Source organism: Tinamus guttatus, unplaced genomic scaffold (assembly GCF_059628265.1).
Source record: "Tinamus guttatus ecotype Peru unplaced genomic scaffold, ASM5962826v1 Tinamus_guttatus_pri_ptg000330l, whole genome shotgun sequence".
Classification (NCBI taxonomy): Eukaryota; Metazoa; Chordata; class Aves; order Tinamiformes; family Tinamidae; genus Tinamus; species Tinamus guttatus.
In genome coordinates this window covers 3,090,704-3,113,782 of record NW_028288864.1, presented here as the reverse complement: position 1 = coordinate 3,113,782, position 23,079 = coordinate 3,090,704, and the positions used below count along the sequence as shown (strand labels likewise).

General features: G+C 42.6%; 1 protein-coding gene across 2 annotated transcripts in view; it reads left to right on the top strand.

Annotated features, from left to right (window-relative positions):
- Positions 1–23,079, top strand: part of MAD1L1 (mitotic arrest deficient 1 like 1) — a 322,579-nt gene that overhangs the window by 79,399 nt on the left and 220,101 nt on the right. For both annotated transcript variants that reach the window (XM_088529470.1, XM_088529469.1), the window contains exon 10: positions 17,419–17,563. In XM_088529470.1, the coding sequence (XP_088385596.1) occupies positions 17,419–17,563 (145 nt within the window). The remainder of the gene's footprint in view (positions 1–17,418; positions 17,564–23,079) is intronic.

Below are 23,079 nucleotides of genomic sequence, written 5' to 3'. Positions count from 1 at the left end.
CAGAAGAAAATGGTGTCATAATGTTTCTGCAATAAGAGATTCTTCCTGAAAAATGAGGTGAGAAACTCGTGAATATGAAGGGCTTTTAGTGCTTAAGTATAAAATAACTTTTCTTGTCTCATTTTGTGCAGCTGTGCTGCCTGTTGTCTTTGACCGTGAGAAATATCAAAGGAGAATGCTGGAATCTGCACGTAATAAAGTTTGATTTTGAAGCAGATTCTGTGTTCATTTGGCAAAGTTTGAGTATTGTTTTTCAAAAGTTGCCCGGTATCAGTTTTGGTTGGTTTCTCGCAGATCATACATGGCATGGCAGGAATCTTGCATTAGGGCAGGATTAATCTGGGTCATGTGCTGGTTTGACAAACGGACAGCCGCAAATTTTGTAAAGTGCAAAGAATCTAACAGGTTGTTCTAGCGGGGCTGTGATGAGAGAGACGCAGAAGCTGTTGGAGCTGAGGAGCTGCCATATAGGAAAACGACAGCTGTCCTTATGGATTACCTTTTATTAGGTGACCCTCCCAAGCATGTAAGCTCTGAATGTTAAGGATTTTGAAATCCTTCAGAAGTAGATGTGGCTGAAGGGGAAATGTCCGCGGCTCCTGCGTACGGGTTTGGGCTGCCATGGTCTCTGCCATGGTCTGAGGAAGGCAGCCTGCGCCAGCACCCCTGGGGTCTGCAGCACAAAAAAGGGGTGGAAAAAGGTTACTTGAAATGCAGTGACGTTTGGCTGAAGATCAGAATAGAAAATAAGCTTCTCAGCTGTTCTCTAAATGCAAACTAAGCTTAATATTAGCACAGTCAGAGTTTATGGGACCAAGCACAGAGCAAACAAGAAACTTAGGACTTACCTTTAAAAATAAATCAGATGTTCCTAAAGGCACGACTCGGAACAGCTATTATAGTCTTATCTATTTCTAGTCCATTTCTCCCTACATTTACATTTAGATCTCCTACTCTGCTGTTAAATATAACGACTAGTTGTTTTTACCTTATTTTTGAAGGCATCAAATTTTAAGACTGAATACTAAAAAACACCAAACTACTAGCAGAGCCTGGCAGTGGGCTGCACTCAGTATCTCGGAAGAACCTGGAGTCAATAGAGCTCAGGTCTTGTGCAAAAGAGTGCACTAATTTCTTCTAATGAATATGTCAGGGCTATGAGGCTCACACTTAATCTTGGAGACGATCCCGGCTTGACTTTCAGAGTCAGAATTTACTGCACGGAGCTTTGTGCTGTGTAGAAATGCTGTGAACTGCTTGCTTAGGAAGATGGTGAGAATAATTAGCTGCTGCCAAAGGGATCTGGGGTTTCGAGGTGCAGCGGGAGCCTCGCGAGCCGGGCCAGGCTGCCCGGGCAGCTCTGGATTAGCTCATTCCCTCTTCAGGCTTCTCTGCAGGCCGCAGCATTCATCCTGGGATGTCATTGGAAAGGACGATGTTAATTAGTTTTATATAAATAGATTTGACTGTATTTAATGCGATTGCTTACCATATTTTTCTGTAGAAGCTTGAAGAAAAAATGTTTAAGTACTGACAATATTGGAATGTTTCATGTTGCTGCTCGGCTGCTTGCTCCTTGTCACGGGGCGAACGCCAGCGCGGTCGCCTCCTTGGCTGCTTCGTGGCAGCCCTTGCAGTGCTGCAGAGGAACAGGCAAAGTGCAAAAAGCTCCATCAACTGTTGAGCAACTTGCTGTAAGGCCTCGTAGGGAGCTCATACTCACCTGGTGTGTTCAAAGCAAACTGCCAGCACTTTCCTTGCAGGGAGGAAAAAACTTTTTCAATAAAAGTAGAGCGCGAGAATCTGCCAGTCTGGGCCATTAAAGCTATAAATGACTTTTTTGTCCTAATTTTAAATAAATGCAGAGTATTCATTTAAATTTTGGTTTAATTTTGGGACAAAAGTAAAGATTTTTCTCTTATGTGCCTTAGGGAAGTTATAACTTCTGTTATGACTTTGGAGCAAATAAATGTTGATTGCTAAAATACCCAAGTGGTTGTTCTCTGTTCTGGAGCAAGTATAGAGAGAGGAGATGTCCGAGGATTAAAGGATGGCTGCATTGGCTTCCCCCTGCACAAAACGTTCATGAAATACTGGCATTTCCCAAGGTATTGTGGTTTAAAGTGCATCTGAATCTGCCTTATTAAAAATGCAGTGATTTCAAGTGGATTCCTAGGTATAGATTTACTTCAAAAAAGATCATGGAAATAACTATAGATCAGAAATTATTTATTTTTCTTAGACATGGATGCCATTGTAGTGTGATACTTTACAGTGTACTAAAATACCTTTTCAGAAAGTTACAGATTTGCTGTTTTATTTTTAACATTTTGGCTGTTTCTGTTTAATTGCAGAATAACTTTGATTAAACATTCATAACATATCAAAGAAAAATCTTCTGGAGGTTAGCAGTCTGTCAGTTTAGATCACTACATCTCCTCTGTTCACAAAATAATTTCCATAAAATCCTGATCATTTTAAGCCTGACTTTAGTGTTATTTCCTGTTTTTTTTTTTCTTCCCCCCCTTAGCTAAGAAAATATGCTAGTAATGCAGAGATTGTTATTGTGCCTTTGCTGATACTGTTGATGTTTCTTTATCATTTGTTAAACTTGCTATGTTTTGGTTATTATATGAAGTCAGGGGAAAGCTCCACCGTTTGCCCCGAGTCACGGGGTGCTCTGACACGTCTGGAGGAGCAGTGATTTCTGGCACTTGAAAGCCCACCAGCCTTGGAGGGGATGCCGTGGCAGCGGGAGGTGCTGAGCGTGGCCTCCTGGGCATTTGGCACTTTTCTTTCTTGCTACCTGCCCTTCCCTAGAACAGCCAGGATGGAGTAGCTCCCTATCGTGGTCATCATTCTTGGAGCTTGGATCTGGGAACGTCCGTGTGAGTAGCACTCACACATCTGATGACTGAACTCATGAACCTCCAGTTTTACACAGTCTCCTCTGATTTGTGCCTTTATTTTTTCCCTTTGTTGTCTTTCCCGAGGTCCAATAGACTCTTGAATAAAGGGTGTAAAATTGTTTCGCCTTTAGCTTCCAGTTCTTTATCTTCCTTGGTTCACTCAAAGATCTTCTGATCTGCGTTCACGTTATCAGTTGCTCCCGTAGGAGTGATTAGGTTGTGTCAAAGCGTAGAGAGCAGAGTCCTTGAAGAGCTGAGCGGGGAGGATGCTTTACTACAAGAAGAAAGCCCGGGGGTAGGAGTTGCTTTAATTAAAACCTTCAGGCAAAAGGTAGAAATCTGCAAGTACATCTTGTGTAAATAAGATGACAGTTTCTTATTGCTTTTTTTTCATGTTGAGTTGGATACGGGCTATGATCAAGAGAATCTGTTTTGCAGTAGCTATGCATCTGATGTATACATTTTTATTTCTGTGTTTTCATATAACTGTATGCTGCCTGCTTGTGCTCTGGGGTCAGATTTCCAAATGCAGTACTTTGTGCAGCACTTGGAGGCCAAATGCTGCCAAACTGACCACTGTACAATAACTGTGAAAGTGGGAGTCTTCCTCATTCATAGCAGGTTTCTGTGACCTCCAGTGATTACATGCCTTAGGAAAAGCCCTACTAGCGGTATCAGTATTAAATATCTTTTAAAAAAAAAAAAAAGAGCAATTCCAATACATTCTACCTTTGCAGCACTACATACAATAAAACAGTGACAACTGTTCTTTTTTATGTTGTTAATAAGTATTATGTGTGTGTGTTTCTATAGATGTATACATGTATTTTAGATATGGAGTACTGTAAAGTGTACTTTAGATATGGGAATTTTCTGAATTTCCACTAACCCAAAATCTCGTTTGAGGCTTCCCCTCAATAACCACCTGAAAGCCACTGCTCTTTGTCATGCCCCCGGTTTTGCTAGAGAGCAGATTACTGCTTCCCACCTCTTCTCCCTCTCCAAATTTCCTTAAGACAAATTGTCTGATACTAAACCTTAGGAGTCCTGACAGACGTGATTTATTATGAATGTGTTAACCTAGCCTCTATAGGACTGACTTTTTTCTGCCTTGGTGAGGTTGATGTGCTTTCCCCTAAAAAGGGTGGGAAAAAAGTCTGTTTTAGTCAGACGATCTTTGGGGATTTCCCAGCTCAATGTGTGGTTCTGCTTCAGCAGTCTGATTCTAGAGAGCGAGCGCCTCGTTGCTCTTGGTGGCATGGTGGTGCTCCTGCCTCGCTGGAGGTGCTGCTAGGAGCCAACAAGGTTTAGTAGGTGAAGATCAGGACTAGAAATGGAGGGAAAAAAAAGTCTAAATTTTAACTGCAGCTCCCAGTCGTGTTTCTCTGTGTAGCTCTGGGAAGCTTGCCCTCCTTCTGTGTTAACATTTTGCTGTTATTAAAAGTGCCATGTCTGCCTTTTTTACAGAGTGAGAACCTGGTGAATGCTCTCCTAGAATGTGGGATGAATGAATTACTGTTTGGGCATCTTGCTTTAATGTGCAGGTATGGGCTCCAGCTTTCCTGTTGGTGAGGCACTTGGTGTCCTCAAACGGTTTTCAAGTGTCAGTATACAAGCAGACCAATTAGTCTCCAGTGTGTTCCCATATCCATTAACATCTCAGGCATTTGCATTTTGAATTTCCTTTATCAGAATCCTGGACCATTCTCTGCTGCCACAAAATCCTTGGATTGCCTTTCTTTGGACATCTGGTAGTATTATTTGTATGGTGGACCTCAAACAAGAATATTCTGCCCAACTAAATTTCAACCTACTAGTGTGGCAGAAAGTATTATTAGCAGTTATTGTTGGGTATTGATTTGCATTTTCAGACTGCCTTTCATCGAAGACCATTAACAAACTCTGCAGTGATTGGCTCCATTTGCTGCAGCTTGAGCAGAGATTGATGCAAGGAAAATGAAAAAAGAAAGCGTTAGATATCCAAACGTAGGAGTTCCCATATCTTGCCTTGTCCCATGGGCCATAGGCCTGCGTGGTTGCTGTGTAGTCTTGTCTGGGGTGATTTAGTTTGTGGGTGTGTTTAATTTTGGTTATGCTTTACTTACTTTGTTGTGATAGCTCAGATTTCTTGAAGCTTCTAGTACTGATGTAACGTATCTAGGGCTGTTGGTTTATGAGTGCAATATAATAACTCTTCCACTCTCGATGCAGCCAAGCCAGGTCACCAGGTCCCAGGTTCTCCAGCCTTGTGTCTCTCTCAGCTGCTGCAACAAGGTGTTTTTCTCGTCTCTGGTGAGAAAGGGGTGTTTGCATAGGAGATTTGCCCAGAACCTTGCTGTGCTGTGTAAGCAAAGAATCCTTCTATCAATTCATACAAGAACTAACCCTGCCTTTTTAAAGGTCATTTCTGTCTCAGTCAGCTCTTAAAGTTCAAGAGGAAATAAACTGCTTAGAGCTGGCATTTTTCAAGTCAAGTGTCAACTTTCCAAGCCCCCGAGCCAGGGAATGCAGAGGAAGGAGAGATTAATAAGTGAGCTGCTTGGCTGATACAGTGATTGTGCAGAAACCTTCCCTTCTCTCTTTCATCTTTATGGCGGCTTGAAATGCAATGGAACATTGTTGAAATATCTCACTTCTCCTTTTCACTTTGCAATGCAAAAGTATCCAGTGCTCTTTAGAAGTGCTTCTTTTCTCATTAGTCCACCGACAGCAAGCGGAGAGTTTGTCAGCTCCAGTGAAGTAGGACACAAGGAACATTTTATGACAATGCCGATACCTAAAAGCTCTTTTAACCGTGCAATCTTATTATCCAGTGAGAATAAAATGCGGTTTCAGAAAGCGGTTGAAGGGTGAAGCCTCCAAGCAGGTGCTGCCCTTAACTGCATTGACGCCGTTTCCCGTGCAGGGGACGGTGGATCAATAAGGAAATAAACAGGCCGATTGGGCTTTATTAATCAGGTACAGCAGCGGCAGCAGGGGAGGTTATAATGGAGCCCAGGTGGCAATCGAAGGCCCTGCTGAGCCCGGCCGAGCTATCGGCTGCCAAAGTGCCTGTATTGACTGCGGGAGACGCAGGCGATGGAGGCACCAGAGCTGCTAATTGGGTTGTTGGCGAGTTCCCGAGACGAGCGAGCTGTGGATCCCATTTATTGCATTCGTTGTGTCTTTGCTTTCCATCTTGGCAACTTTTTTGCCTGTCTAGCTGCTTTGCTGGCCTGTATACCCTCTTGTGAAAGGTTTTCAGGCTTCTGCATTTGCGCCCTGTCCATGATGTGCAGGAGCGTAAAAAATTGTCTTTCCTTCTCAGTGGGGTTTGCAAAAATAAACATATTGGCATCATTATCTTTTTTCCTTTACTTTCAGAAAAGGAAATGGTAACAACTATTTTTTAAAGTGATGGAGTCTTGCCGAGCATGTCTGCATTTTCCAGTTGTAAGTTCCAGTTGTAGGCAGTACCAGTTTGGCTGGTACCTGGTACTGCTGTGAATTCTTACCACAGGAATTCTCTGCCTGCCTATCACATGGGGGAAAATGGTAGCGATGGTATATCAAGGGCTGCATTTTTCAAATAGCTTGAAAATAGGAATAATTTTCTGGTTTTCTCTATATGCAAGTGTCCACTTGATGACATCACATATGGTGGTGTTTTTTTATGCCCTTTGGATTTGATGTAGTCCACGTTTGCTTTCTCTAGATGCATTTTTAATGAAAGAGCTCTTTGGAAGTGTGGATCTCTGAAATTTCTTTGGTAATCCTGCTTGTTGTTGACCCTTGAAATCTCTGAAATCGAATATTGTCTGTTTATTATAATAGTGAGAAGATCCTAAGTAGAGCTCTTCGCTTATCCCTTGTCTCATGAGAAGTTGGTTCATGATTCTTTAAATTCATATTCGCACTGTAGCAGAGATCCATGAGAACCTGCACTGCAGAGCTGGGATTGGAGAGGCTGGGCTGGGTGTAGATTAGCTGGACGGGTCTGCTCCATGACACCTGCTTCTCCAGCTACCTCTCCTTATAACCACTGAGCCGATGCACATCAGCCTTATGTTGATATGTCTCCGTGGGATGCACGTGATCTGCAGCAACACATGTTTACTTGGTAAAAAGAACGTGGTACTTGATCCTTTATTTCCAGCCCTGCGTAGGGGCTGGACCTTTTGCAGAGTAGAGTCATGATCTGGGGGGAGCTGTGCTGTGCAGTGACAGAAGGGAATAAACCAGTTCGTTACAGAAATGCCACGTGCATTACAAATGCTGAGAAGAGTTGGATGTAAGTGTGTTCAAATATAATAGATAGCTATAGCTTAATCCTTAGGTATTAAGAAATTCTGGCAATTTTTATCCTTTTTTTTAAAAAAGGAAGTTTTTTGATAGCTGATCAGCTGGACCATTTATTGCCATAGCCAAGAGCTGGCAGGTGGTACCTGTGAGAATAGAAATAATCTTTTTTCAGCTACTAATTTATAGTTTGGAAATTGAATATGACTCATATCTGAAAGAGATTAGATGGCTGCATACTCGCCCAAGAAAATTTGATGAAAAAGTAAAAATTTAAGCCAGATGAGGTCTGCTGGTGTTCATTAAAAGGAAACAAACCATACCCTGATCTCTCTCCCTCAAATTTGCAATTAAATCAAAGATCAATCTGGAGTGGTGAACCACTGCCAGAAGCTTTGGGAAAGTCTATTTAGGGAGGAAATGTGCAGTGATACTTCTCCCATCTCTCATGAATTTGAAGCTTAGGGATTTCTTAAGCCAAAGGTGATAACTTTTGGTATTTAATAGCCTAATTTGTGTAATTCTTCTGCTGAAAGAGGTAGTGAACAGGTAGCTCCTTACTGACCTTCTCCTGCACCTTGTGCTTCACAGACTCAGGGCTCTCCTCTTTCCTCTCGGACAGCTGTAGCTCTATGTAGTGCAGATAAGCGTGTGATTGCCTGTCTCAAATCCGCTTGTTCCTTGTGGAGTATATTACAGAGTAATATCTAGTAGGTACAGGAGTGTTTGGGCAGTGAAGACTTGCCAGAGCTGGTTTTCATTATTCTTCATCAAATGGATAGGTGAGAGATGAGGCCAGTATGTCTTGAAAAATAAAATGACAACAAGAATGGTTGAAGTTATAGAAATGCATGGCCAAATCACTGTGGGCAAGGAGCCATGCAAGCAAGCAGGTGAAGCAAAAGTCATGCTGGTGTGGCTGCAGGTTCTGGAGATGCCTTCACTCCATGGGAATGACACAATGTCCATCAGCCTTCTCCCGATGGGAAGCAATGCTTTTGAACAGCGCTGGATCCCAAGATGCTGGCTGTAATTCCGTGATGATTGTGCTGTGGAAGGACATGTAGTCTTTTCTCCCCCCACTTTACACTTCAGATCCCAAAAGAGATAAGGAGCATTCAATAAACCACCAAGCTAAAAACATCTTACAAGCAGCCAGACAGGAAACTGAGACACCTCAGCCCCTGGGTGCTTCCTGAGCTCCTGACTCTTGTTTGACTTCTCTGGTGCTGATGTTTGGCTTGGAAAAGACAGGATGAGCTCTGTGTCTTCCAAGTTACTGCTTACTACTGGAAGAAGAGCAGGTGACTCAAGAGGTTCGTGCAAAGCAACACGAACAGCCCGTGTGGCACATGGAGGTGGTGCAACGGCGAGAGCTCTTCCTGGAGCTGCGGGATGAGGCCGTGAGCCCTCCAAGTGCCCGGCTGCCAGGCCCCAGACGTGGTGTTCATGTGTGCGCCCCTGGAGGAACGTTCCTTCATGAGTGCTACAAAACCAAACCCACAAAATAAAACCCAGCATGGAAATGTTTTGTATCTCTGATTTCCTGAATTTTCTTTTGCCTCTGGCAATTTGGTTGTCACCTTTTAAATTCACTTGTCTATCACAACTTCGCCCCAAAATAAACAATCTGACCTTTCTGCTCATCTAGTGATTTTTGAAACATGAAACCACCGCATAAAGACAATTTACTTGTCCACCTGACTGGTTTGTGTATAAAGTATTCATTGCAAAGAGATTGCATAGCGTGTAGCATTGTTTTATTAAACATTTAAAAATATTGATGCCTGAGAACTCATGTAAGGGAGCTCTAAATTTAGTTGTTCTGACAGTTCTTCCTTCCACAGTGACAGCTTTATTCCAGTTGCTGCATATAGGTTTAAAAGTTTGCAAAAAAAATTTAAAAGATGCAGATAATGCTTTGGTTTTCTGAGTGATAATAGGGGAAAGCAACACCCACAGAAAGGTTTAGGGACAGAATTATCAGGTCTTCCTTAGTAAGTCTGCTTTGGTTGCCCAAACACTTGGGCCTATCTTTTGGGCCCAAGTTCTCCCCATTGGGGAGAAATGTCTGCTTGGAAATCATCTGTAGTGTCAGGATGCAGTTGGACAGGATTTTTTGGACTTAGAGCTGAAGGGACTGCCCTGGGCAGAGCTGCTGTGGAAGTAATGACAGGTCCCCATAGCTTGATGGTTGATGTTGTGCTCCATGGAAACATCCCGGTCCCTTCAGTCTCATTATCTGGCACCAGGTTGCTGGAGACCAGCTCTTCTCTGCTTTGGGATCTTTGTTTACTTACGTATATAACTAAATTGGATATATACAACCAGGAAAGCTGCTTTAACTTTTAGCTAGGATGGAGCTTGCTCCTCAATGGATGTTTTGGGAGCAGTTTTAACTAAGACTGAGTAACTTCAGTCAAGCATTTCTCCTACTTTTCCTCATTCTTGTTCTTTGGTTATATGTTCTTGGTTATGTGTGTTTCATTGTTACTATGACATTTGCCTCATATGGAAAATACCTACCTGGAAATCAATATCAAGGTTGCAAGGTCGAACTCTGAAAGGTTAGGAAACACTGGAACTACAGTTGCCAGAATTATGATAGGAGTCCATGACCGAATTATTCTGCAAGAATTATTTTAGAATTATGTTGCTGCTTTAAGTTCATTCAAGTAGTCGTAAATGTTGATCAAAAAACATGGCTGTGCCGTATTCACTTCATTGTAGAGTAATGCACATTGGAAATAAGGTCCGATGGGCGAAGGTCATTGCAAGGAAGGTCTGTAGGACCTTCCCAAGCTGTAGAACATTACACATCTGTGAGGGCTCACTTGTTACAATGCAGTGGAGAGTTTAATGTTTTTATCATCTAAACCCTTTAATCCTCTTTATTTTGTAAAGATAAGCTATTATCTAACTGTCAGAAGCCTAGAATCCTGGCATGTTTGTTTGCTGACGAGTTGGTTCAGCACAACCAGTTTCCTACTCACTTCATTCCCTCTTTCAAGCAAATTTTCCTTTCTTGCTCCTCTTTGTCAGTCTTTTCCCTTTATCTTTTGCAGCTCCTCAGCTCTCATGCTGCCTATTCCCAGATGACTCTCTCCTGCTCTCATGATAAGTGTTGGTTTGAATATATAACAGAAATCTGAAATACTCTTAGTCACTTTTGATGTGTGTGTCACTGACTTTGTCTGTGTTGCTCTTCACACCAGAGCTGCAGAGTGTGGCCCGTGATGTGACAGCTCGCCAGGAAACAGCAGCTTTGCCAAATTTAGTGTATTGTAGGGGAATTTCGACTATGCTCATAATGCTGACATGGGTTGAGAAAGTTCCTGTGCAATGTGTTCGCCTCTGTTCCCACCACTGGCTCTGCAACACACCGAGATCCTTCAGGCACTCATTTTTGGGGTGGAATCAGGTTGCTGGGAACAGAGAGATGCAGAGGCTCAGCCTGCATAGCGAAGGAGGAGCAGAAAAGGACAAGTACAAAAAGAGTGAGAAGTTTTGATTTTCATGATCGTATTTAGGCATGGACCTGAGTTCATCTAACAAGTGCGATTACAGATTGGCAACTGATGGGCCAACTGCATTATTCATTATGGTTCAGATTGAAATGAAATCATAGAGGGCAATTTTCTGTCTCATACGTCAAGGTCAGATGAGGGTATTTATTATTCCTTCTCTGTTTATTGTTTATCTGGGAATGCAAATTGAATTTGGTGATTCAAATTGATGAAATGTTAGAAATATAAAACTCATCAGAGCTGACACGAAGAGAAATTACTGGGTAGAGCTGGCCAGTGGCTTCACCATCCCATATACGGGCCTCTCCTTTGATTAGTAATTATTTCAGTCTTTGGATTTTTTCATTCTCAGTTTTGTTTCAGTTTTTGTGATTTTTGTTTTCAAAGAAAAAAAAGTGTAATAACACTTCAAGGCAGTTAGAATTTGCATTAGATGATGTAAATAAAGCCAGCTGCAAAGAGGATGTTTGGATCCTGGATGGAGGAGAGGTTTTCTCCCAAACTTTCTTGCCTTTCCCCACCCATGCTGTTACAGCCTCCTTTGCTCTTGTGTGCTGAGGATTTCAGGAATTTTGCTGGCTGTTCAAAGCAGGAGCGGAATCGGAGGAGGAAGGGAAAAGCCATTTGTCCCCTCTCAGGGCTGAAGCTCCTGTTCCTTATTGGCATGTAGCCTGTAGGTGACCTCCATCGTGGGTCAGTATGATGAAGAGAGCAAAATTAGGCTCCTCGAGGGCACAGACTGAGCCTGGCTTTCCTACTGAGACAACCAGAATCCAGGTATTCCATTTCCAACCCTCTGCAATCCACGTTGAGTGACTTGGTGACCATCGTTGCTCAGCTGGGTCCCTCAGGCCCTGGGATAAGGCCCATCTTGCCTGGTTTCCTCTTCCATGCAGAGTTGGGAAGGGCACTGCTTTTTTACCTTAAAAGGTGAGGATTATTCTTATCGGGGAGTGGAAGTGGAAAATCCTATCAGGAATGCGCTTTAAAAGCAAGCTGTTTGCTGTGGTTGCCAAATACCATATGCAAAATTATGATATAGAGATAGATGGTACATAGTGTGCTGTCTAGATGCTATGTTGTTAATTTTGGAGAACTTGTTTTTAACTCCTACTTTTTAATTACTCACATTTTCCTGGGAATGTGTAGTCATTGCCTCTCTACCATGAACTGCAATGGGAATCAGTTTGGGTCAAGCTGCAAGAGTTCCCGACCTGTTGTTGGCTCTGAATAAAGCCAGGAGTATTTGGCCATGCAAAAGCGCTTTATGGATTTGTCCTTGTAAACCAGTATAAATCACTTTATGTGTTTGGTTATCAGCTTCCTTTTCCAGCCAGTTTTACTTAAGACACCAGTAGTATCAAGTGAGCAAACCTCCAAGAGCCAGTGGAGGTCCTGTGGTTCTCAAATCTGTGCAGGGAATACAACCTTTCCTTACAACCTTCTTGTCTTCAGTGGAAGCTGCGGCCTCACGAACACCTCGGGTTCAGACGCTTAGCGAAAGGTCACTAGTGCCCGTGGTTATCTCACCCTTGGAAGATTTTGCTTCCCCACGGTCAGGGGTGGATGTGTTCAGCAAACTACTAGTGTTTTGACTTAAAACACACCAGAGAAGTTTCCCATTTATTATCACACTAAGACCTTCCTTTCGTTCCCATCTAGATGGTGAATGTGAAGAGCATATTTGTTAGCATGACAACAAGTCTCATGCCTGGTGGTTTAAGCACCCAAAACCTCACTGTCTTTTTGTTGTCTGTGGGCTGTTTGTTCGTTTGTTTTTATTTATTTATTTATTTTACAATAGCCCTGGGCTTCACATTATGGGCATGTTGTTTTAGTGGACTCCGCTGGGTTGTTGCAGACTGTGAAGTTGGAGGCCCTGCAACACGCGGCCTGACCTCGCGTTGGAAGGAAGGAGAGGTTTCTGATTGAATTTACTCGAGTAAATCATAACTGCTGCCAGTAAATTAAAGCTGTGGTACCAGTGCTGGGGTATAAAATCTCTGTGTTATTTCTGTACTGTAACTGTTCATTTTGAAGATACTAAAATTTCCAAGTTTGATATTTATGCTGCTGGTTAGGGAGTAAAATTAAATACTGTCTCCAAGATAAAACATATTGTCAGTGTAGCAATAAAGTTCAGAACATCTGTCTGCTTCTTCTCCATTTCATCTAGCCGTACCAGCAAAATAATTCGCTTTGTGTTATTTCCTTATTGCAAATTCAGTATGATTCAAGACTCCCTGGTACGCAGAACAGCAATGTGACAAATGAGCTACTTATTTTTGAATGATTTGTGATTTGTGATTTATGGAAACCTGATTATGGTGAGTTATATAAAGCACTTTGAGAATTTGCAAAGTGTGGACCAAGAGAAAGTTTGCAAAGACTTGCTGAAGAGTTGGGAAAAATAAGTAGCTAGAAGAAAGCTTGTTTTCCTGTTGATCTCTGTAGACTATTTCATGTAGAATTTTTTATTATAATATACCAAAGACTGCTCCTAAATCAGGCATAGGTGAACCTTTGAGATGAAATATAGTCTATGTGGTGTAAGTTGCACTAAAGATGGTTATATTTCATATTGTTGCTGCTGCCCCTTAATGTAGTAACCAAATAACAGGTAAAGTGGAAATGTTGGCCTGCAAAGTCTCCGCTTGAGACACTGCAGCAATAGCACCTCTTGGAAGCTGGAATGCTGGTACCACTGTTTTTTTTGTTTTGTTTACTTAAATTTGTAAACTTAGGAAACTTCTCCAGCAGTATCTTCATTGATTTTCCTTTTTCCTTTTCTCTTTCTTTCCTCCAATCTTTTCAGAAGCATCTTGTTTTTTCCCAATTTTTTTCCTTAGTAGCAAAAGATGAAAAATTTTCTGTTTTGCCCAACCTCACCTTTTCTTTTTTCTGACCAGTCTATTCTTAACTCTTACTTTTTGTCTTATTATTTCTGTGTTCTTTTCCCTCCTGCTTCTCCCTTTAAATCCTGTTCCGAGGTGTAACAGGGTGGTTATTCCCATCTAGCAGTTTAAGCAAAGACTGGGAGGAGGGAAAGACGAAAGGGACAGAACAATTAAGAAAAAATGTTTTATGGATCATATAAAGAAAAATAAAAGCTGTCAGCTGCTTTCGTAATTTTCCTTGAAGAAGATTATTAAAATGTATCTTCTAGTTTCAGTGTTCACTGTCTTTCGTCATTGTTCTCTGTCTTTCAAAGAACATTCTGGAAAATGAAGTTTAGCATTAAGATTACATTAAAGTGGATTACAGAAGGGAAGAGCCAAAAAAGTGAAGGATCTCAACAGCTCAAAGCAGAAAGACGTCGGCATCTCATCCCTCGGACAGGGAACGAGGAGCGTTAATAGGCTGATAAACAGAAATGACTTTTTCCCTTTAAGGCTTAAAGGTTTACTTTGAACTTGTAAAGATTTTTTAAAATGCCGGTTCTCTGAGCTTATGTTGAACGGAGAACTTAGGGTCTAATTTTCCATCACTTTATTTGTTTTTCTGTTTGGTTTGAGCGCACAATTACTGTTGAAATGCCACAGGTATCATCAGTGTATGGAAGAAGATGCCCCCTTCTAATACAGCAGTATTTGCTGGTAGGTACCTGCTTTCAAACCCTGTTTTATGTCACTGAGGAACGTAACTTTCTTATTTTATTTTATTTTTTCCCCTGGAGATGCTGTTTATGTTGCATTTGGTGCAGTTTCTGGAATCAGCCTGTCCTAAAAGAGGAAGAAAGGATCTTGATAATTTGCTTTGGCATGGTGTGGAGAGTTGCAAAGAGGTTGAATTTCACACTCTTTATAGCAAAGAAAACCAAAAAAAGGCTCCGTTCAGTGAGGTTAAGCATTGTCATTGCTTTCATAGTTATCTCCGGCGTTTAAGTTTTATCAGCATTAACATCACATTTGATCTGAGACTGAAACTATATTTGGGCCTGTATCATTTTGCTTCCATACAGAACTGAATGGCTGAAGAAATTTGCCCATTTGTCTCCCTTTTCTAAACTTTTCTCATGTTCAGCACGTGTTCCCAGCCGGTTTGTAAAGTGAGTATATGGCTGGATATCTCTGCTTTCCGTGTGTCGTGACGTGACTACTTTATTTTAAGACGGAAACCTAGCACATAGCCCTTTTTTCATTTTGAATATCAGCTCAGGCGTAAGCTCTCAATGTACTCAGAATTTATGGAAATAGGTCACAATATTGGGAGATTAGGAAAAAGAACCCTCCATCGTCCTAGTAGAATGTTTTGCAATAGTCAAATGGAGATTCTGGCTGTTTTGTAGTATTTAATCCTATGCTTGCATATTTTTCTTCTCTTCTGACCATAATTGGTAAGAAATTTCTCTGACAGAACAAATGCTGTGAGATTTCTATACTATGACTTATCACAATAGAGTTCATGGAGTTTTGTACTTACATTTACCCTTTGCATGGAAAAAAAAACAATTGAATAGACTGTAATCATTTTTGGTGGAGTTGATGTTACCTGCTCCTACCCAGTGGTTCTGTATTGGAGATGGAGCAGCTGCAAAACCAGCAGGCTGGCACATCTCCTAGGGCTGGTTCAGCATAAAGTCTGTCCTGGACAAAAGAGGTTGAGCTTTTTCAGCTAAGCGTTGAGGGACATGGTGTGATGAATCCAGCAGTTGCATTTTATGGTGTCACCAAGGTCTTTTGCTGGAAGATACTGCCAGCCTATGTTGCCCCCGAGGCAGGTTTTAAGCAGGATGATGATCTGCCCTGGAGCAGGTGTGAGCACATCTGCATTTCCTAGCTGGGCTGCAGGTTGGTGGCCCTCAACAGATGGGCTGGAGAGCGGTGGTGGTAACTACACTTTGCCAGCTATAAGTCCTGAACGATGTGCTCCTCATAGCTGGCGTGCATAGACTTCCTGAGCATTTACTTATGTGTCCTTGTGATGCTTCACGGCGTGGTTAGACTGGATAATTCCATCCCATATTTAACATGATGAGACGTCTGGATCGGCCATTTGCCCTTCTTGGACATTACCTTCTAGGAAAACAGAAATATCTAGATTTCTTTTGTAGAATCCAACAATTGATTCTGTCTTTTTTGCTGTGGAATCCTCATATTGCCAAGTAAGAAAAAGACTAGTCTTTTCTCATAATTAATTTGGGACTTGATTTGGGTTGTTTAGGGAGGTTGTGATGGAGAAGGGAGCATTCAGCATCTCTTGTGCTCCCTCACCATGAGTACTGTTCCTGGGCACAGCTTCCTTTGTAACTGATTGATTAGAACAGAACTGAGGAAATAGTGGTGCTCTAGGAATCAAATTATCTATTTTCTAATGCAGATATAAAGCCCTCTTGATGAACTTTCCCACCTGAATACAACAATGAAGAGCCTATTTCACAGTCCCTGATTATTAAATTGGTCTGTGAATGGTTCCAAATTGAAATGAAGCTTTCTACTGTCTTCTAATTCATCTGGTGCTTTAAAGTGCATATTTGTCTTCAGCGGGGGAGGATTGCAGGTAGGGAAACAGCTGCTTGGGGATTTTGGTGAATTCCTACATAAATTTCCTGAACCATACAATTTGGGAACCTGGCAGGGTAAGATGTACATAATTTAGGTTAAGAATATCTTTTAAAACAATGTTCCTCTTTTATCTCTCTAGACAGTACCTGAAAAAGTGTGGTTTTATTTAAAAGCATTTAAGCATTTTTATTTATTGCCTTTTATTTATAAACACTAAACAATGCCCCTCTGAAATGCTCCTAAATTTTCCAGTGTTGTTCTTGCCTTCAGAAAAACAAAGATCTTCTGTTTAAGAATATGCTGGAGATACTAGTTTTACTGTTTCTAGTTTGCTTGAAGATTCTTGACTTGCACACAATACTTTTCGCGTCCTGCTTGCGCTTTCAGTTCTTAAACTTTGTACATCCTTACAGTCTTGGATGAATTTGCAGTGCGCTAATTGCGACCGACTGTCAACAGTCAGGCGAGTTCTTCCATTTTGCCTCCGTGTTGCCCGTGCGCGTTGCCGTATTCGATGCTTGATGGGTGACGTGGGACAGCTGTCCATTAGTGTCCAGCACGTGTGCGTGGAGAACATCTCCAGGAATACGTGTAGCAATGACCTTCACCGTGTCACGCTGCACAGAGCGCTGAGAAGGGGGACCGAGCTCTACTGCCTTAATTGAGACTCCTGTCCACATGGCAAAATAACTGCTAATTGCCTGGCCTCAGAAGACATTCCTCTTCCAATAGAGGTTGCTGGCAAGAGCAATGTGCAGGTGGTGGCTATAATTACTAGCTGAATATTATCTGTCTGTCAAAGCAAATCATATTAAACCTCCGTTTTGCTTCTACTTTGTTAGAAAAAGATGAAAAGATACAGTAGAACCTGAGATATTGTGCTGTTTGCTGAAAATGAGGCATCTTCTCGAAGGCAAATTGGTTTATTTTGAAATATATACGTAATTATTTACGTGCCTTGTATATGTGAGATTCCAGTAATTGCTTTGTGCAGAACGAGGAGACTGTCACGGGGAAGGTTTTTCCTCTCGCAATGTTTTTCTGAGAAAAGCTGATAGTGAGACCGCAGTTACGGGGGTACCAGCGGTAGAGATGAAGTGGCCCCGGCCCCTGTCCTGGTGTTGCTGCTGCTCCTCTCAGGTGTTTCTGATTTGTCTGAGTTGTGGCTACGATTTCACAGGCCTCTCTCGTCTCCCTTAGTGCCAGAACCCTGGAGAAGGCCCGGCAGCAGCTACAGGAGGAAATTCTGCGTGTCCAGAGCCAGCTGCTGGACGAGAAGAAGAGGCGTGAGCACCACGAAGCGCTGGTCAGGCGGCTGCAGAAGCGGGTGCTGCTGCTCACCAAGGTGAGTTTGCGACAGCGGTGGGGAAAGGCCGTGTCCCTGTGCCCTTCCTGCCCTCACTGTTGTTCCTGGCTCACCTCGGCAGCCGACACAGCAAGGTTGTGCTGTGCTCTCCCCGTGGCCGCGCTGCAGCGGTGCCGGTCACGGCTCCTCAGAGCTGCTGTAGAGAAAAATGTCCTAGGACATCACAGGGCTTTGCTAGCGTGCGCCTTATTTAGGCTCCTCCTGTGTTGGTGATGGATGACTTGGTCTCCTGCTTGGGCATTTGTGCGAGGGCAGAGAATTGAATCCAGTTGCTGGAGTGTTTAGAGGTGCCGAGGGGAATTTGTAACAGCTCCGGCTGCCTCACCTCCTTTCCTGACGAGAAGGAAGCGGCTGCACCTTGTCGGCTCTTCCTGTGGAAAAAACAATTTACAGAGTGTAAGAGAATCTGAGAGTCTGGTGGAATGTAATGGCAGGCACTAGACCAGTAAATTGAAAATACGTTTTAGGATGCTCTCTATAGGGCATTTCAAAGAATTCTGCATTATCCTATATCAGATATGCTTCCATGATGAAATTCTATACGATAATTCAGAAGGAGTCTATAGAGCGTTGAAAAGTTTATATTAAATTCTCAGAGTATCCTGTTCCTAAAGGGAATAGTAGTTCTCTCTTCTGAGAGTAGTTCTCTCAGAAGAATATGTACTTCATCATCACAAAGGACTTGCTGCAAAACTTCACTGCTCTGAGCCATCTCCGTGGCATCAGAGAGCTGCTCCTGTGGGTGAGTTTGTGTCGGTGCATGAACTCAGACTTCAGTGGCTGGGATGAGAGAGGCCGGAGGGGAAGGACCTGGGGTTGTAGCTGAGCTTGGTGCAGGGAGGAAGAAGCTGCTCTGGCTTTCCCAGGCAAATGAGTTACTTGGCTCAAGTGCTTGGCTGGAATAGTCCTTGCTGACATGATGGGAATGTCTGAGCAAGAGGGAGAGGAGCTGTTTTCCTGCTGAGGTTTTAGGCTTTCATTTTCAGCAGCGACTGAAAGGTCGTTTGCGCCCAGCCCTGCGCGGTCGTGCGTCCCCGCGGAGCCGGCGCTGCCGCCGTGCAGGGCGCCAAGCAGGCCTTGCTGGAGCTTGGAACTGCCCTTTGCAGGAGGGTGTCATTTCAGATCCTCTGGCTGCGGATTTTGGTGCCAGGAAGGGTCACTGAGAAGGGGAAAGAAGCACTGTCAGTTTTCTCAAAGCACAGGGACAGGTGCTGCTTTTTGAGCAGGTGGCCCAAACCCTCGCCTTGCAAACAGGAAAGAAACTTGTTCTCCCCAGTCTTAGCCCAAGCAAGCAGCCAGCCCTCCATACTGCTCTATTGCCATGGCCGCTTACAACACAGCACCTCGTGGAAATCCTTCCTGGCATAACCCTCTCAGCCATCTAATACTGTCCCGGAGACTTGGGCCCCAAACAAAGCTGCTCAGGTGGCTTCTCCAATATTCCATTTATTAACCTATTTGCAGTCTTCAGCAGAAACCTCCTTGTCATAGAGCACAAATGTGATTACATTTCCTTAAGTACTAGGCGAAAAGACTACGGTACTTCCTCATGAGGTGAATTGTACTCTATGTAGGAAGATTAAAAACCTTGATTTACCTGCTAACCTCTTTATCCCTCTGAATAGAGGAAAATTTAGAGGTGTCCTTCATGACACCAGAGCAAATAAACTTCTGTTTTAACGCTGGAAGTTATCAGTGTGCTGTACAATTCCTCATCTGGTCTATTTTAAAGGAATAAAGGCTCAGCTATTCTCTGGAAAAAAAATATGTTTTATCTATGGAGTGCTAAGGGTGCTTTGTGAAGAAGTTCATGTGTTAGGATACTTGGGTATTCTGTCCTTGGCACTGTTTCTCTCCCTGGTTGCTCTTCTCATGCAAAATCAGATGAAGGAATTTCAATTAATTAAAAAAGTATGATATTGTGATTTAAAATGAGATTGAGCAAATATATTGCCTGTTAAAAATAATTATTTTACATTGAAAGCGTATCACCTAGAATGGTATTTAATCATCTAATTAGTGGCATCAGTAGTAGACTGTGCTTCTGTCTATGTAATTTGAGAATGGAAAAGATGAGCTCTCTCTATTGAATCTTTTTGTCTTGTTAAATAGCACTGTGAAAATCTAATTTGGGGAAGATTTCTATATGATTGAATCCTTATTGCTTCTGATAGTGATTATTGCATTTGCCCGCATTTGACCCTCTTGCAGGGCAATGAATCTGTTCCCTTAGTAGCACTGCAAGTCATCAGACAAGTTTAGCAGTGTAAAGCTAACGCAGTGACAACTATCCTTTCTTTGGTATCAAATTGTAATCTGGAAGGCAGAAATACTGAATGAGCCTTAAAAAGGGGGGGGTTCTTCATTTGTTAACAGCATTTAAGTAATAAAAATAGTCTTTATGCTCTCCAAGCATGCCCAAGAGAATACCTGCTTTGCTGATCTGTTTCCTTCTCAGCTGTCCGTTGTGAATCTTGAATTTCATCTCAAGTTTCAAGCCATATTTTTTGACTTTCACAGGTTGTCCATCTCACTTGCTTAATCTCGTTCATTCTCTACATGTCACAGCCTCTCAGTCTTACTTGGTTGCTCTTGTTTTTCCATTTCAGTGCGCTTAACTTCTCCTTCCATTACTTGGTTCCTTGACTCATTTGCTGCTTTTGAGCTTTCTTGACCTTACTTGGGCCTTTCCAGTTAGCTTAATAATTGGAATTAACACAATTGTCAGTCTAGGATACTTCTGTGAATCACTGTGAATCTTTCTTGGTAGGCTTCAAGAACAACCATTCTTCAGTCCTTGACATGCCAAGGTCTTTGCTACTGCAGGGGACTATCCCAGTTAATTCCAGTTCTGACAGTGGGCTGGGATAGGAGCTGGATCCCACCTATTGCTGTTGACAAACTGCTCTTTAGAACCTCTTAGTTAATCACTTTCTGCTCTGTGTCCTTGTAAATCAGAGCAGTACTTCTCATTTTGGATAGCTCTCAATGAAATATGGACACTAGATGTGGATCCTTAAGGAGGGCTCTTGTGTTTTTGCATATACAAGAACTCCAAACGTGAAGCAGTTTCAGTTGCTTCTTGCAACTTCTTATAAATGATCCCAAATGGCTTCTCAAATTGTGGACTTTGTGAATGTAGACTGTCCTAATTGCATCCCTTGCTCTTGTAGAAGACATTACAAAACAAAGGAATTAATCTGACTACTGAATTCTGTTGTTTTGCTTTGTTTATTTCCTATCTGTACATTTGTCTGCCTCTGGGTACTCTGTGAAAATCCTTTTTTTTTTTTTTTCTCCCCCGCTCCTGGAGTATTCAATTGGATCATGTGATCTGAGAGTAAATCTGCTTCTATTGAGACATAATTCAGGCCATCATCATAAAAGTTGGGGATTAAATAAGTATTGATTGAACCAACTCCAGCTGACTGTTCAAACCACATGTTCCTGGAGACGGCCTCATAAGAGTCAGCGTGAACTGTGTTAAGTGACTTCAGAGCCTGCAATGGCAGAGATGCATCCGAAATGGCACTAGGTAATTAAACTGTTCATTAAGCATGGCAGATGCAGAGTTCATGACTTGATTTGCCATCTGCTTTGTTTTGTAATCAGTAAAGATTTAAAATATTGCTGTCGCTTTCTCTGTCATGTTAGGCCCTGCGTTATGTTTTTCTGTACAAGACTGAAATGTTCCATAGAGGCAGATGATTTTAAAGTACAGAGAAAGATATTAATTTTCTGGGCGGTAAGATCAGGGAGATGAATTAACTCCTTTTTTTCTTGGATATGGGCAAATTTATCCTTAAATATTGCATTTAATATGGCATTCAGTGGAAGTAAAAACAGCCATTCTAGCAACAGATGCCTTGTTATAGATCTTCTTTTGGGTCTTCCATTCCATGGGTCGGCATCTAGGTAGGAATGCCTGGCCTGGGGGTAGGACTGAGCTGCTCCTCTGTCGTCTGGGGGGTATCAAATGCTCTTTCCTGCCTTCAGTTACTTGGTGGTTCCTTGTGCATCATTTAAGCAGTGTCACTTCTTATGCACCACGAGCTGTGCTGCTGCTTTATGTGTGATTTCCATCTGCTGTCAGCTCGACCCTTGTCACTCCCTTCCCTCTGCTCCCAACGTCTCCCCTTCGTAGGATTTTGCGACTGGTGGAAGCTCTTCCTTTTTATGCCTGTGTATAGATGCATTTTAAAACAATTCCACTGCTCCCTCCTCTGCGATTCAGCAAGGCAGCTTGGCGGGGTGAGGTGATACCTGCTAGATCATCTTGTATTTCTTAAAAAGGAGAGAGGCACTTGCAGCCAGAGGAGCCCTTCTTGTGCCTGAAAGACCCTCAGCAACCTCCTTGATTGAGAACTGTTCCCTTTAATTTTAACCTGATTATGTTAATCAGTTAAATAATTTGCGAGAGAAGCTGGTGCGTAGTTATGGGCAGAGGGGGATGATAGCAAGGGAAGGGATAAGATCGTTAACTGCTGGGGGACAGAGGTAATTACAGCCTGTGGATTACCAGGGGTGGTGAATGGTAGCACGTGAGGAAAATTCAAATGCACCGTCAAGCTGATGTCTCCGCCACGTCATAATTTTTGGTATCCAGGAGCATCATGAATTTTAATTCCCATACTCCTCTTCGGAAGATGTTTAGTAGAGTTTTGGAAGATGTTTAGTAGGGTTTTCCTTTTTTTTGTTTTTTCTTTGAGAATCAGGACTAACAGGTCAGTGATGAGATAGATGTTTTTGTGAAAAATAGAGAAATCTCCCGCTGGGAGCGGGGTGTTGTATTGATTGTGAGTTCAGGTTCGTGTATAGTGGGTGTTAGGCTTCATGTTCATAGGGTCTAGGGGCACTGGATGAAGCACATTGAATTTAGTGATGAACAGATGGCATGTGGCGGGGTTGAAGGTTCTGCTGCCTTTTGTGATGAGGCTGAGGAAATTTCAAGTTTTGTGTTAGTTTTTGCCTGAATCTGTTCAGTACAGGCTGATCACAGGTAGCCCGTGTCTGTGTGAAGTGAGATAGAGGAGGTTCGAGGAAAAGGGCTTCTCGGAAGATGCATTTTAACAGAATCAGAGTTGTCTGTTATCCTTGCTGAGACAGTCTGTGGTTTGGGGTTGTTTTATTCCCGCTTCTGTCTGGTTTCATTGCTGTCGGCCATGGGGCCTCGCAGATTGCACGAACGCGGCCTCTGGAAGGAGACAGACTCTGGTTGGGGTCGTTTATGCAGAGTAGCAAATTCCCTGACCAGCAAATCCTGCATTTGTTTGAAAAGCCTCCCTGATGTTCACAGGCAGGAGCAGTTTAGAGAGCATTGCTGCCTGCGTTGTACGGACTTGCAAACTCTGATAGCCCCTTCCATGTGTAACAGCTTTCTAGGATCTGTTCACCTGCCTCCAAATTGCTCTCTTGATCTCAGAGTTTTTTGAGAGCACTTTTTCTGTCTTTTGGAGAAAATCTCTGCCCCCTAATTTGACAGGTTCTGCGCTTTT